Consider the following 17,227-nt stretch of genomic DNA (forward strand, 5'->3'; position numbering starts at 1 on the left):
ATCTTGAAAAAGCACAAAATGTCACAAACATCACCGAGCAACTCTATCGATTGGGCTTTTGAATATGCCAAATATCAACAATCCAAGAAAACTTCCGAGGATCTGAAGGAGGGAGAGGAATATGATGATGATGATGATGACTACAACAACGAAATAATTGAGTGGGAGGATGAGGATGAGGATGGCGATGATGAATGGTGGTATATTGACAAAGATGAGGATGAAGAGGATGAAGAAGACAGGTTCCACATAATCGACCCTGACTTTACCAATGGCGACCTGGCTGAATGTTGGGACTGTGAAAGCAATCACGGTCTACTATTTTGTTGTATTTGCGCATAAGTTTTTATTTTAACAATTGCAAAATAAACGCAATACAAAGATCATCATTGTTTTTCAAATTAGACTCGAATGATAGTTGTAGTGATGGATCAAGGTAAAAGTTTGGATGATTCAATAACTCAGTAGGGGTGGGAATTGAACTCATGAATGACTTTTATGAATTTTCATATGATCTAGCTAAACACAAGCATGATACCAACTGAGCTATTGAGTCATCCACGATAGTGACCATACAAATATACTTATTTAAGAAATATAAGAAGCAAACAAAGATGATATCAGTTTGGAGTTTTGAAGTTATGAATATCAACAGCAATGTGGGGCAATTCACCACAGAGGAGATTGCAATGATTCAGCATGAAGAATCGCGAGGGATAAAGGCGCTCTTAATCAAGTACAAGTGCTTTACCATGATGATACTAACATGTCTGATAATGACGAATATTGTGATATTTTTAGTACGATCAATGTCATCATCCAGCGAGAATTATCATGAAATCATGGAACTCGTACAACATTACTTCAATACTTCCAAATCAACTAATATACAACAAACACATTTAAAGTTATGATGATAGTCTTTTATTGAACGTGAAAGAACATGACAATAATGAAATATAAATGTACAAAACATTATGATGAAACAACATGTAAATCATGATACAGCAATTTTTGAGAAACATTCCGGTTAACAACAAAAAGAGCAGACAACAGAGTTTTTGACAATGTCACAACTACCATAAGGCAATGTATGAATGCCACAGGGTAAAATATATCGTTTGTCATCATAGCTAGAAAAAGCTAATTTATTACTATTTACAATTCTAAGAGAATGATTTACGCTTTGCATGGAAAACTGATTGACTCGAATGGATGTTATAATGCGAATGCATTGTTCAAAGTTACTCAGTGGGATTTTGTTCTTGAATATTTTGGACACACCCTTGCATTTGATCGTGTCAGATGAAACATGCGTCTCGAAAGCATAGCATTTTGATCGCAACCCAACAAATCGTGTAACCAACCTGGAACCGGTTTCGGATTTGAAATATCCTAATTCAGATCGATGAGACTCACTAAACAGAGGATGGTCACGGTCAAAGTTTGAAGTGTCTAAGATATGTATCAATTTGAAAAATGGATTAGTGGTAAACGGTGTTGAAATGAGCAAGCTGTCGGTGTCACTCATTAAAACTTTACATTTACCATCAAATGCGGGTACAATTTTTTCATAATACGATGTATACATGAAAGCTTTACTCAAATCTAAAATGCTGAAGCCAATGGCATAGGCCTGTTTAGCTACAGTTTTAGATGATTGTAGGAAGACTGCAACTAGGTCGGGAGAGATAATAAAATTATTCATAAATCTGGGACTAGTAGTATAGTGTACCAGTTTTTCTTCTGTTTGCGCAAACTTAACTTGCAAATGATTGGATGTGTTTTCAATAAACTTGCCATAGATGCAATTGGCCATCAATTTGAACAAACGTTTTTTGAAGTCTGTTTGAGAACTTTGACGCATTTCAGTGCAATAATCAATGTACTTCTTTAAAAATTGAGATTGACGAAACTTGATGACTCTAAATGTTTTTGTGATTTTCATACCCAATTTTAAGTATAGTTTTAAAGTGACATAATGAACAACATATTTTTTTCGGTCAAAAAATGTTGCCGTGAGTTTGTTCGAGCTTTTGTTTTTCATATTCAACTTTTGCCGACATTTTTTTTGATATGTAGAAAGCAAGTCAATTGTGATTGTTTGCTTTTCAGGAGCTAACGGAAAGCTTTGATGAGCATCATGTAATGATGATGGATATTCCATATCCACCTCAAAGATATATCCATAATCATCATGATCACCGAGATCCATCACATTTAAACAATCTATTTCATTACATGAAAGAAATTGATATTCCCCAATAAGCAGTGATTGACATTGAGCCCAACCATACAAATTGTTAGCATCAATGTACAGTATGTTGTTGCGCTTGGATGGAATCATTTGTTTTCGATCATTACAAACAAAAGTTTTAGATTTAGTTTGATCAGTTTCCAATCGTTGTCCAATAAAAGAAAAACCACCTCGAATGTTTTGCGCAAGTAGCAAAAACATGTCAGGATCTCGAATATGATCAATGTGAATTCCGGTCAATTTCATCATGCAACCATATGCATATCCCGGTAATGAAATATATTGACAAGGATCAAGTTGAAACTTGTCATGCATAGTCTCACGAAAATTAATAAACACATCCGCCAAGAGAGCTGTATCTAGCTTCATGTAAAGCATCATGTAATCTAACATATTGCAACAACTAAATTCTTCAAAAACTTTCGTTGCATGATTATAATCCTCGTCACTCACCATTGAGTCTGTGAGATGATTGAAAAACATTTCCTTGACAGGCATATTGGTGGTCGCTTTCAGCTTCTCAATACTCGAAGCAAACTCATATGGAAAAACACCCTTTCGAAGTAAAAGATTATGTTTATTCATATCTTGAGCAAATCCCATTTGTTCCAACACCCTAAATTGCGATCCAGATTTAGCCAAATCATTGACCAATTCAGCTAATGATCCTTGTAAAAATGACATTGAATCAAGGAAAATGAAATTTCCAAGTTTCAGAGTCCTAATTTTTTCTGTATTCAGAGCCATACACTCAATAGTTGGACAATCCTGATTTAATTTTAAATGTATCAATATCAAATGAGAATCATATCCACTGAAATTGTGACAATAAATATGTACCATCCTGGGTTCTGGTCGATTGAGATTACAAACATTGTGAGCGGCACCTAGAAATTTTCCTGTCAAGTGACAATGATCCCTTACCACGATGTCATCCGAACGGATGAAATCACGCTCACAAATATGACAGGCCTGGGTCTGTTCAAATCTGATTAAATCATCAACGCTCAAAACCATAGGAATGATATCCTTAACAATTATGTCAATTCGTTGACGAGCTATGGCAAGCGTTTGCTGTAAATTAACAATACAATCATAACCAGCGTAATGCTGTTGTAGGACAATCTCATATTTGAAATCCAAAATGATTAATGAATATGAGACAGCTACTTGTTCTTTAAATGTTGAACTGTGATGATGACATTGATTCGGTTGACACGATCTAAAGCAAGAAGTATGCGGGTCTTGACAACAACTCTCCATGTCAAAAAACGCAATGAATGGGGCTTTAAATTTTCTAACAAAATGTTCAAATGCGATGTTTTTCTCTTCGGGTGGGAATTCAAATCGTCTAGGAGTATTATTCAAACAAGCATTCATATGATCCTTCAAAAGTGTTGGACTTGATAGTTTTTGAAAGCAATTGGGGCATGGATGACATTTTTGATATGTTTTTTTACCATTGTCATTACGATAAGTTTTGCGTATAAATGTATCTAAACATTGAACCAGACTGTAATGACTAACGACTTTTCCCGCTTGAAGGCAATTATAAAGGGCTAAATTGACAACATTTGAACCATTAAAGTTGTGAGATGTTCGAATGGGATAAATGTCATCCCCCTCCATATATAACACATGGATGCGGAGTGAAAGTTCATGATTCATACGTTCGAATTTGCCAATCTCTCGAACTTGTACAGCTACATCACCTGAGTGAAGTTTCTTGATAGATTGATTGATGAACGAGTCAATAACAATATCATCAGAACTGTTGGTGAAATGAAATGCAATTGCCCGATAAAAACAATCATTACGGGTATATGCATCCCGACGAATATGGGTGGTTTTCAATTGTTTAGGATGGTTTACGGCCAATAAGTTACAGCCACCATTCAAAGTAGAGCATTTAGATGATTCTACACGAATGTAAAGAATTCGCTCAACTTTCCAGAATGATCCATGCTCGTGAAAATTGTCCATTTTTACATCAATCGAATTGAAACAATCATGAATGTACAGTTCTAAATCATCTTCAGGATGAGCGGTGAAGGAGTCGGATCGAAAAGGAACGAAGAGAATATCATCAATCTCACCATTTTCGTTTGTCTTACTACATTCCACAATAACCACGATGGCAATTTTAAAACGACCCGTAGCGAGAATGGTCCGGAGTAATTGTAAAAGATCATGTTTGATTATGACCAAGACTCGACGGATATCATTCTCATTCTCGAGAGTTACATCATATTCAAATGATCGAGCCGCGCCGTGAAAAGCTCTTTGCCTTTCCACAAATGAGTTTGGGTGCATATGTGTCCGACGATGCGATGACACCCCTGCAATAGTGTCAAAGTTGAGACCACAAACCCAACACTGATAATGCATTGGTGTGTTCGAATGTTTTCTCTGATTGTGATTTTCCAATGCGTTCTTTCGACTAAATCCCACTTGACACAGGTCACAAAAAAATGGTTTGCCACTAGTATTGCCACTCGTCATCATTATGCCTGAATCGATACAATATGACATATTTGTAAATTAAAATGAAATATGAATAATAATAAAAAGAGTTACCGAATGTTTATGATAGATGGAGGTGAGATAATGTTAAACTGATGTATCTTGTGCCTGAACTGGATTGTTTATGATAGATGTCTGTGTAACGATGTTAAACATATGAGAACTAAATGTTGAATAAAGATTGGGTTTATATACCAAGGAACATGGACGAGCGTCCGCCGCTGGATTGCACAACAATTGATTTGGCCGCACAAGGAACATGGACGAGCGTGTGGTGCTGAATTGACTAATGACTAAAGTCATATCTACACAAACATGGCCTATGACAATCTACAATGACAAACGATATGATTTACATGAAGATGATGATGTCAATGATGGTGTGGTGATGAATTTATTTTCACTCAACACAGATTATACATTTAACAATACATACTACACAATATTTTGAATTTGCTTGTACAGATTAATGACAGATGTTTTAGACACGGACGCAGCCTGACAAATTTTTGTTATTTCAATTTCCAGTTGTCTATCTTGAATGACTTTATAAAATGAACATGCGATAATTGTGCCCAGCTTAGAATAACTGGTTTCTCTAATGCGATCAACGAGGTCCAACACGTCATTTTGGAGAAAAAATGGGAAATTCAATTCAACACTCATTCGCTCGATGAACGAGCTGGATGTGGCACGGGATTCATAGCCTAGGATTTTTTGAATGCACCATAGTTTATGAGGATCAATGTCAGCCACATAGCATAATTCATGTTCACTTCTCGTGATTCCCTCTGTATTCAGGATATCGTATAGAGCAAATATTGCGATAATAATGTTTTTGAACTTTGACAAACGTTCATCGCATCTGAATTGGCGATATGTGAACATTGTTAAATCTAAAATTCCCAAGGGAATGTGTATGTTGATCATGATGTTGGTTAAACGATTTCGAATTTCACAATCCTCCAATTCATCAATAACTATGTTGCATGTGTCAAAATAGTTTTTATCCGTAACCATTCCACATTGGGTACACACACATTCATCTTCAGGATACGTTATTTCAATGGATGAATGATGGCAGACATGATCCGATGAATGCTCCATATTGATTCAATCGCTTTCGCTCCCACAATGGTAAAACTCCCACTTTGAAATAGAATGATGGTACCCAACGCTCGCACCTTCACGAAGAGAGCTGGAAAATATTGACGATTGGACGTGACTTGACATTCACTTTCATGCTTTAGTCGTTCCTTAAGTTTTGATAACAATATTGATGTATCAAATCGCCCACTGGCACATATATTATGGATGGTCCAAGGGGAAATGAAGCTCATGGGCTGGTTTATTAGTTTGATTATTTCAGTCTGAGCTTCTTCTATTTGATGCAAAAATCGTATTCCGGTGATGGTAACATAACCAGATGTTAAACTGAGTATGAAAGTGTAGGATGACTTCTTAATGATACCTAAATTGCCACAACACTTTAAACCATGCTCCGTCTTGAGAACGTTCCGTCTAATCGTCCATGATTGAGGATGTTCAACCACGGTAGTATATCGAAAGCCGGCCGTTATATTTTGAATCACCGGTAGGTTGTTTTGACGCGCTTGACTCATCGCTTCGACCACTTGCCCATTGTCAATTTAATAGCGTGTTATTTAATCAATGATTTATAAACTGATGTAATCTATGAAACGAGTTGTTCTTGTTTTGATATGCTCACACGCCTGACTCATCTCTTCGACTAATTGCCCATTGTTAATTTAATGGCATATTCGATGAAGTGATGTGGTTCGAGGAGGAGGAGGATGAATGTAACAATGGTGAAACAAGTTGTTCCTGTTTTTGATATGGACACATGCCTGACTCATCGCCTCGACTACTTGCCCATTGTCAATTTAATTGCGGATCATATGATCAATTATTTATAAACTGATGTAATCGATGAAACGAGTTGTTCTTGTTTTTGATACGGACACGCTCGAGGAGGAGGAGGATGAATGTAACAATGGTGAAACAAGTTGTTCCTGTTTTTGATATGGACACACACTCGACTACTTGTCCATTGTTAATTTAATAGCGGATCATATGATCAATGATTCATAAATTGATGTAATTCGAAGATGTAGGTGAATGTAACAATGGTGAAACAAGTTGTTCTTGTTTTTGATACGGACACACACTTGACTCATCGCCTCGACTCATCGCCCATTCTCAATTTAATGGTATGTTTCATGAACTGATGTACTTCGATGAGGAGAATCAGGATTTTTCTTTAAAAGTGAGTGTGGAAAAAGAACAGCGTCATTCGTACAAACATCGTTAGCCAGTCTATTTATCTTGTTTTATTCACAACAACAATATCGCATCATGGCATCTTCTAACAATGTCAACCGGGATGGATATATGACTCTCTCGCCGGAGGTCTTTAGAAGAGGAGCAGGAAGAGGAGGAGCAGAAGAAGAAGAAGAGGAAGAACACGCTGCCCAAGACTTGCTGGGTGATGAGCCATTGATTTATCGCAGTGACAAGTTTTTACTAGATGCCGTGAAGGAGTTTGAAAGAAGGAAGAATAGTTATGGGCCAAATTCACCACCATCATCAACTATCCCATCACCATCGAAGTCAATACCGAAAGACAATGGTGATATGCGGTCATTGGATGATGTGAATGGTCGGGGAAAGAAAAAGAGGATAATGGCGATGATGAATGAAACGACAACAACGACAGCAACGGCAGGAACGACATCACAGTCAACACCGGAGAAATGGACCAAGAGGATGAGAGTCTTTCCCTCTGGTTTGTGGCCTCATATGGATCTTGACCTCGATTATGGATGTAGGGTGGTGGCGCAACACATCACCGTACCACAATCAGCGAAGATTGTCAAGGGCTTTTCATACGATGGCATTGTCATCAAGCGTATATCCATCAAAGATGGAAAAGAACGAGAATAAACGTTCAATCTTAACGTTCAATGAACGTGGAACTTATTCAAAGCGATGAAACAAATTCTCAATGAGCATGAGAGAAAATGCTCTGAATTTCATCAAAACAAGCAACAACAACGACAACAACAGCAGCAAGAACAAGAACAACCTCAACAACCACAACAATAACAATAATAATAGTAATTACAACAATCGTGTTGATTTGTATATATAGATCATGCTGTACGGAAATAAATGGTCATTCATTTGTTTGTATATAAGAAAGTAGTAATAAATGTGACATTGAATCATCATGTATGATATGAGATTACGTTTTCCATTTACCTGGCTCGTGTGCGGTGGTAGTGGTTGTGGTAAGACCACACACGTCTTAAATTTCCTATCCCAAACGAAAGATTTGATTGATAATTCGAATAAACCATTCATCGTTTATTATTACAATCATTGGCAGTCATCATTTTCCGAATTTGAAAAACATGGAATTGTTAGTTCATGGGTATCCGGAATGCCATCGTTAAATGATATAGAAGATCGTATAGCCCCACATCTTGAATCGGGGTCAATCGTTGTTATCGATGATTTTGCCCACAAACTGTCTTCGGATATGATCGAGCTGTTTACCGTGGTTTCACATCATAGCAACTGTGGTGTAATACTTTTATCCCAAAATCTTTTTGACAAGAACCCAATTTTTAGACAGCTCTCTCTCAACAGCACATACATCACAGTGTTCAAAAATCCTCGTGATGGACTTCAGATATCCTCTTTTGCTCGGCAATTGAGCCCATCAAATTATAAATTCATTATAGATAGCTATCATGAAGCCACAAAGAAACCATATTCCTATATGTTTTTCGACAATCATCAGCAAACGTTTGACATGTTACGATTTCGTTCAAATATTTTACCTCACGAAGCTCCCATGACCATTTGGATACCTAAGAACCGATTATAGCTATGGACCTATTGCGCTAAATAATCAGCATATTATTGTGATGAAACTTAAGAAGAAAAATATGAGAGTCAAGCTCAAGTCAAGACTTAAAAACAAGACTCGAGCACGTTTGAGGAAAAGACGAAGAAAAAGAAGACAGCAAAAGAGCAATCCGTCTCATCACTTGACCGCTTCCCAATCCACGTTACGTTCACTGTCCAACAGTCGACGCAAGCGAGGAAGATCAATTCGAATACATCGCAACGAAACACAACGAGTCAAAGACAAACGATGAGATCAATAAAGAAAAAACGAAGAACACACTAAAATCGAATGTTTCCAACCAGAAACAAAATAAAAGAGCAACAAAGCAAAATGCCGAACGTATAGATAGAAAAGCAACGAGATTGACAAGAGTTCAAGCTGAAAAGTATACTGCATTTTTAACAGCCATTAAACGAATGAATGAGTCAGACTTTAAAACGATCGTTCATTATCTTAATGATGAAGCTTGCAATCTGCTTTCGGAATGTATTCACAATTCACTTTGTAACAATGCTATTCCATCCGCTCGAAAAAAAAAATTGAGAGAAGCCTTGTGGGAGAAAAAGCAAATTCTTCGATACATTGCTGAAAGCACCAATGATATTGGAAAAAAACGTAAGCTCATGCCACAGGTGGGTGGAAATATCGGGCTCATTATTTCAGCTGTTTTGCCTATTCTAATGCGACTATTTACTCAACGTTAAATGTCTAAGAACGATTTACAATAACATGGGTGGTATGACTGATATCAATCATGGTTAACACATCATCTTTTGCCGTTATGTACATGGTACCCAAAACCATGTATGATGCATTCATCGCTCAAGCCACGGAAAACAATGCGCGATACATTCGACAAATTAACAACCTAGATGTCAATGATGGCGGACGAGTCACAATAAGAAACGACAATAACATGCGACAATCACAAAAACTCAAAGTCAAGTCGAAAAAACATCAAGATAACAATCAAGATGAAGATTCACCCGCCATTAGCACAAATCATAATCAACAACAACACTATTATAACGATAATAGTGGGAATGTTGATGGTCGTGATGATTTGTCCTCTGATTTGAATGATCCACAGAGAATGTCTGCTTATGCAAAAGACATTTCATCAATCGCATCTGGTAACCAATCGCAGTCAAATGATTTTGATGAGAATGAAAATCCGTCAAATACAGAAACCAAAACATTTCAAAATCAATCCATTCAGGCTATGCCAACGATTCAAAATTATGGTATGCAAGTTGGTCCGAGTATGATGGAAAAGGGTATTCAAACAAATACCACGATGGACATTGATAATATTTATGACAATGATAATGATAATGATGATGATCCCACATCCACACCCTCAAAGCCCACCTCCACCTATTTCTCCAACCCCACGTCATCTAACAATTCACCTTTTGCCCCCTCTTTACCCACTGGCCTTCATCCCCAAACATCTCAACGATCCACGATTAAGCCTTCTAATTATAAGCGCATTGCTCAGAACAATGACAAATTTCGAAGCAGTAGAGCGCGGAAAGCATTCCAACAACGAAACATACATGATGCTGATGATAATGATGATACGATCATGGCGGGAGAAAGAATCCGTGAATTGGACAATGATGTTGACATGTCTGAATTGTCATCATCATCATCATCGATCGATGCATCGCGCCCAACTCGTTGGATAGAACATGGCTCAACGAATCGAAAGGATATCTTTACCCGGAATGTATCTAGACCCAATCGTACTCTAGCATTAGATTTTCAGCCTCAGACCAGATTCAAATCAAAGTCCAGCAAAGTTTCGATGAAAGCTCCATTAAAAGTAACAATTCCTAAAAATGCTCGTCCCATGCTTGATTTGATTCAAAGAAAAGGTGTTCAACCACTTCAGATCGAGAAAGATCGATCTAAAACAATGCGCAATCCAGCCATCATGAACATGACCAAACATTTTACCTCTCCTCAACATGGTGATAGACCAAATCGATACAAGAGTGCAAAAAGAGTTGAATCAGCAACAGCAACGACAACAACATCACCAGTGAATAAAACTGAACCATGGATAATCCTAGGTCAGAAACGCAAGTCGAATGATACAACGGTCAAATTGAACGATAGAATCGAACCCCCTCTAAAATACTTTTTATACAATGATTGAGATGGTATTCAATCGATGAATGAATAAATAAATGAGGAGCGAAAATATAGCATTTTATTTAATCTGTCTCAACAGCATGGTCATATGTATATCATTATCACGATCATTAAATTCAATAAGATTATTTCGTTCATCTACAAATTGGAACTTTAGAGTTTGCAGGGTTGATGTGGCGATGTCATGATATTCAAGGTTCCAAAATTCATAATGAACCCGTTTCCTTGCATCTTCAAAATCAACTGGGAGGATTTTCAGTATGGGTTGAAATCGATCATTATGAATGCAATGCTCGATAATGTCAGATTGTAGAAAAACTTTATCAGGTGGATTCCTAGCGAAATCAATTCGGTTTGAAGCCTTGAACGATGATCTGGGTCTGATGACAATATTTAAAGAATTGCTTTCATCACCCATTTTCAGGAGCCCCAACGCAAAAGCCAGTCGTCGTGAAAACTCTAGTTTGGTCTTTTTTCGGGATTGGATGAAAAGCCGCTGATCACCAATTATGGAAAATTGCACGATAGGATCGGTTGTGTTCTCCATGAACAACAAGTTGATAAATCCCTGCAAATCATTGACAAAATTCAGTGGCGAATACCCACTCATTTTGCCTTGCTTGGATGAATCACCATATGGTGATGCTACATCGGTAAACGAAACGGACTCCTCACGCTTGACATCGTTTTTTCCTCCCACAATTATTTTGATTGAATACTCATTATCCAGTTTGATTCGCATATTGGGTATGCTGATCGAATGAAGACAAATTTGCCACAATCCTTGTTGAGGTAAATGAATGGGATGTGGTAATCGACATAGAAAGTCATTGCCATTATTGTGATTGTTGCCAGACGTTGAAAGGAAGAGAGTCATCGATTTGGACGTTGGATTCATTGGTCTTTTTTCCAAGCAAAAAGTGATACAGCTTTTTTCACATGGAATAACTAGTTGATTGTCATTCAAGATCCTTATAGTCAAATAGTCTAACACAGTTTCATTGAGTAGATGTGAGATGATATTTTTCGGTGCAAAGATGAATTTATCGGGATCATTTGAGTATGTCACGGCTATTGTTTTACTATTAACAGAGTGTTGATCACCGCCATTGAGTTCATCCAATTCAATGCTTAACGTATGGCGTGTACCCGTCGTCTCATGGAGATAAATGATGGCGTGGGTCATGGAAATATACCAAGCATCATTGGGATCGGTCAGGAAATGGAATGGGAATGGTATACGATTTACAGCTCTCTCTTTGTCAATGGAAAATGTAATGTACTTTTGAACGGACATTTCACACACTCCATAACAATTGTATTTTATTCGTCGTCATTATTTGAGACATTCATTTTGCGTGAATAAATATTCTTAGGTAGCCATGAATTATATCGAGTTGGTAAATGTTTCCATTTCACTAGAAATTTTCCATTTTTTTCTTTGATGGTTTTTTCAATTTGAAACATGTTAAAGTCGACTAATGTGATTTCACTATCATAAAAACCACCTTCGACCACATTGTTTTCTTCGTCGAATGCATGGAGAATGTACATGGGAATAGGCATATCGCGAATATCAACAATTTGAAACAGTGTGGGAGTGTTTTGGGTTTGATATGATCGCTGAAACACTCCTCTAGCTTTTGCAATTCTCACAATATCACCCCTTTGATATTTGCGTTTTCTTTGCGATTGAGTACCACGATGGTAGAACATCATGAGACGATCCAACACCCATAAATGATTTTCAGCTTTTTCAGCGTTTTGCGGTGTCATCTTAATGGTTCGATGTTCCGTGGTGTTATACGAAAACATCAAATCATCAATGACATTGACATAACGTTTGGTATGATTTTCGGTCATATATTTATAAATCTTATTTTGAATTGTTTTGTTAAACCTTTCAACACCCGCGCATTTCATGTCTGATTGTGGCAATCGATGAGTGATGTGATGATAATCCAAAAATCACCCAACTCGAGCATTGGTAAACTCAGTACCACGATCGGTAAACAATTCTTGTGGCGGTGTCTGAAAAGCTTGAATCATTTTTTCCAATGCCTTGACCGTCTCGTCAGCCGTTTTTCTTTTCATAGGCCAGCAAAATGCAAATTTGGAAAACATATCAACAGCCGTAAATATATATTTGATGTTGAAATTTGATTTACTGTAAGCGGCCATGTCCACTAAATCAGCTTGAATTTGTTGACGTTTTTTATAGATATAATATGGATTTCTCACTCTCGGACGCTTCACCTCACAATGCATGGTGTATGAATTGATTCCACCCATAGCGCGTCTCATTTTTCGCACGCCTGTGTTCTTGATATTGTTATACTTTGAAACTTTGCTTATTCCACTAAAGGATGCAGGTCGATCGGTTGTCACATAATTTTGATGTAAGTTATAATGAAACTCCATGTTACACTCATTAGATTGAGTCGAAAATATCTCCTTTGGTTATCCTACGATGTTGATATCGTGTATTACTCTGCTGTGGTTGCTGTATCCGATTCATCTTCAATTTCTTAAATCTATTGCCTGAATAAGTTTGGGTTGAGATTGCTTTCTTCTTTCTCTTTTTTCTTTTGGCTTTGCGATCGACATCATTGACGATGTAGTAACTCAATTTTGACAATTGCTGTTTTACTTGTTGAATGGCCGAATCTTTGACATTGTCAATCGTAGATGACAAGTTACTTTTTAAGCTTTGTTTGACATTTTTCCCTTGGAGAAAGTCATCCACTACATTTACACCAGCCTTCATGGCTGATTGTTTGCCTGTCTCAATGATTCGCTGGGCTGGCTGTGATGAAAGCACCTTTTTACCGATATTGGCCATGGTTTTAGCATAAGGGGCAATCTTTCTAAAGATGGATGATAGGATCGATCCAATGCCTCGTCCATTCTGAACATTTCGTTTCCGATTATTAAACATGACGTGATTTGATTTGTATGAAACATATGAATCATGTTGTGCACATGCCAGATTTTTATGTTGGTTTCTTATATATCAATCGCTCATGATGGCTTTCCTCATTTTTTTTTTTTATTTATTTTTTATTTATTATTTTTTTTTTTTTCTAACCAATGCCATGCTCATGAACCTATTTAAGAACATGTTATCGCTCGTCTTGGTTTATTTATTATTGTCATCCCCATCATGGAACAAAGCAAGGGCTATGGTGGTTCAAAAGTTACTACTGGATCAATCGTGTCTGAAGACATTGATCTTTTTTCTATGTTGGATCCCGATCCAATAGTCAAGAGTGGACGAACTGTCACAATTCGCCCACTCTCTGAAAATGTTCAAGGACCATTTCAATTTCATCTAGAACCTCAAGGTTCCGAACACTACCTTCAGCTCAAATCGATTCGATTGACAGGATTGGCTCAAATTAGAACCATGGAGGATGGTGTGGTGCCTCTGAGTGTGAATTTATCGGGTGTCAATCTCTTCCCGGCTAGTTTATTCAAGGCCATTGAAGTCTATGTCAATGATACATTAATTACAGATTTGTCATCCGCATTGTCACCCTACCAGAATTATATTCAAACCATTTTATCTTACAATGAATCAGCTCAAAAGACACATTTACGAGGACAGATGTTCATCATGGATGAAGCTTTCAAGTTTGACAATCTCAAAATATCGAGTGATAATTTGGTTGATGATGATGAAATGAGTAGCGTCAATCAAGGTTTTAAGAAGAGGAGTACATTTTTTCGTGGATCCAAACCCGTGGATTTTTACATACCATTATCTTCAGATTTTCTCCAGTCTGATCGATTACTTCATCCTTCCGCTAGTGTAAAAATACGTCTATTACGAAACACCGATGAATTCTCAATTCTAAGTGACTCTGATCAATCGTTTCGAGTAAAAATGTCCAATCTGCGTATGCACGCTCATTACGTCGAGCTACATGACGCTATTGTGAAGAAACACAACACCATGCTACTACGAGAGCCGGTTGTATATCCCATCACCAGAACCGTTATGCGTGAATATAATCTCGCCTCTGGGATAACATCAAAGTATATTTCACAGCTGTTCACAGGGAAACTTCCTAAAAGTATCGTTATTGGCATGGTATCCGCTCGATCGTTTCATGGAGATCAAAAACTTAATCCATTCAATTTCCAACACTACAATGTTCAAGAATATAGTCTCAAAGTTAACGGAGAATATATTCCGGGGGATTCATTCAAACCGGATTTTGATCATGATCTATACATTCGAGAATACATGGAATTATATCGAAACATAGGAATTGATGTGTCTGAAGATCATGGTAATGTAGTCACACCAGAATTATTCGCCAATGGATGCTTCTTCATGGCTTATGATCTTACCGGTCATCGTTGCAACATGCTTCATAAACATACCACCATTGAAGGCAATGTTGATTTGCCTCTAGTGTTCAAGAAAGCTCTACCGGAAGAAGTAATTGTCATTGTCTATGCCACGTTTGATGCCCACGTCGAAGTTTTCCATGATCGAGGTGTTAAAGTTATTTTCGACTAATCATGTTACAATGGTCAAATGATTACTCAAACAATAGATCCTCATCACATCCTCTCACTAACATTGAAATCGAGTTTGCGCTACGCAATATTTGTTCCAACTTTAACGGTGTGTTTTCGTGTAATAATATTCCACATTACATTCGTGATGGGTCGATTATTTGTAACTTATCAAATGATGTTAGTCCTGGCACACATTTTGTCACTATAATCATTCAGGATGATTGTATTCGTTACATAGATACGTTTGGTATTCCCTGTTTCATTCCCGAAATCAATAAATTCATGTTCAGTCTAGATAAACCCATTTTCTTCAATTCCATTCAAATTCAGGACTTTCGATCATCCCATTGTGGGTTCTATTGCATTCTATTTTGTTTACATAATTGCATTGATCCATCACTACAACTATCATTCGAGTCTAATTTGAAAAACAATGATGATCTTTGTATTGCGTTTATTTTGCAATTGTTAAAATAAAAACTTCCTGATCCAGATCGTTTTATACTAGACACTAGGATTGATTCTTTATTCGTACTATTTCTCAATCGGTGATTTACTCACTCAATCGCTGATGACATTTTTCACTCCTCCCCTTTTACGTTCTATTCTGTGATGTTCAATGTGGTGAGGCTTGTCTGAATGATGCATACATGTCTTACGAGTCATTTTGTGTGTGGGTGTAGGAGGGGAGGAACATCATTTTTTTCCGAGCATGTGGATGCCCATGGCTTGCCCGACATATCCATAAATATATATATGGCGCACATGTCATTTTGGTGGAGGTAGCCTTTACCCACTTTTCGAGTCAAATGACGTCATTTTGGCCTGCGTAGCCTTTACCCACGCGTCGAGTCAATTTTGGTGCTGGGAGGAGTGATGAGCGTTCTATATTTTTTTGCGCAGGGGAACTTGCCTGGCGGATGCATAAACACATACCTGGCGCACACGTCATTTTGGTGCAGTCAGCCTTTACCCACGCGTTGAGTCAAATGACGTCATTTTGGCCTGCGTAGCCTTTACCCACGCGTCGAGTCAATTTTGGTGCTGGGTGGCTCGATTACCAACTTTTGGAATCGCAGATTTCAAAAGTTGGTAATTGATATACTACTAATGACGTTTCCTTTCTTTAGAGTCCCTGTCCAGAGTGACTCTTCTCTCTCTAGAGCTTTAGTTCTAACTAACGTGGATTCATGGTTTTCGCCTTTTTAGAATGGAAGAATGTGTGTGAGTTTTTTTCACAAATTTCCTGCATTTCGATTTCAAAACCTTTGCTTTCTTCAAATTCGCAATCTAAGGTTACGAAAGGGTTGAAAAAAAAAATATTGAACATAAAGCAAAACAATTAGGTTAAAAGTGAACATGACGTTACTTTGTTCACATTATAGGGGTCTTCTCTGCATAAATAAACGATTTTGCAATCCCTTGCAATATCACTTTCAACATTCCTATTATGAATATTTTTGAACAAAATGTTGTGGAACTTTTACTGCTAAACTTCATTGACAACAATGGCAGGTCATGCAAATGGATGTTTAAATGCTCTGTATCTCGTTCAATTAGTTGAATGCAAAACTGATCAACCTTTCAAAAAAATCAAAAACATATTTTTTGTAAATCTATATCTTGTTTGCTTTGATTTCTTATTTCAAGCCAGACAAACATTATGCAAAATGACCAAAACTGTTGCTCACAATTTTGTTAGTTAGAAAACCAATGGAAGGTGTTTTTGTGTTTCCATTGAAACTTATTAAGGCTTTTTAACCACCGTGTTCCTTCGCGCGTGAGAACTTGATGACTTGATGACCGAGAAATTCGACAGT

The 17,227-nt window shown here is 37.3% G+C and overlaps 2 protein-coding genes across 2 annotated transcripts; one reads left to right on the forward strand and one right to left on the reverse strand.

Annotated features, from left to right (window-relative positions):
• Positions 1 to 901: 901 nt before the first annotated feature.
• Positions 902 to 5,168, reverse strand: LOC131891805 (uncharacterized). Its single transcript, XM_059241473.1, has 2 exons — positions 4,835 to 5,168; positions 902 to 4,767 (listed from the first exon to the last, which is right to left on the reverse strand). Exon 2 carries the CDS (start codon positions 4,760 to 4,762, stop codon positions 1,031 to 1,033), a length of 3,732 nt encoding a protein of 1,243 aa, XP_059097456.1. The 5' UTR covers positions 4,763 to 4,767; positions 4,835 to 5,168; the 3' UTR covers positions 902 to 1,030.
• An 8,044-nt stretch (positions 5,169 to 13,212) lies between these two features.
• Positions 13,213 to 15,982, forward strand: LOC131892282 (uncharacterized protein F54H12.2-like). The gene has a single exon (XM_059242086.1). It carries the CDS (start codon positions 14,041 to 14,043, stop codon positions 15,403 to 15,405), a length of 1,365 nt encoding a protein of 454 aa, XP_059098069.1. The 5' UTR covers positions 13,213 to 14,040; the 3' UTR covers positions 15,406 to 15,982.
• The last annotated feature ends 1,245 nt before the right edge of the window (positions 15,983 to 17,227 follow it).

The sequence above is a fragment of the Tigriopus californicus genome, chromosome 12 (genome assembly GCF_007210705.1).
Source record: "Tigriopus californicus strain San Diego chromosome 12, Tcal_SD_v2.1, whole genome shotgun sequence".
NCBI classification, from domain to species: Eukaryota; Metazoa; Arthropoda; class Copepoda; order Harpacticoida; family Harpacticidae; genus Tigriopus; species Tigriopus californicus.

What these genes read in the sequence shown, in the direction of transcription:
- LOC131891805 (XM_059241473.1), bottom strand. Translation starts at nt 4,762, where the DNA reads ATGATGACGAGTGGCAATACTAGTGGCAAACCATTTTTTTGTGACCTG.
- LOC131892282 (XM_059242086.1), top strand. Translation starts at nt 14,041, where the DNA reads ATGGAACAAAGCAAGGGCTATGGTGGTTCAAAAGTTACTACTGGATCA.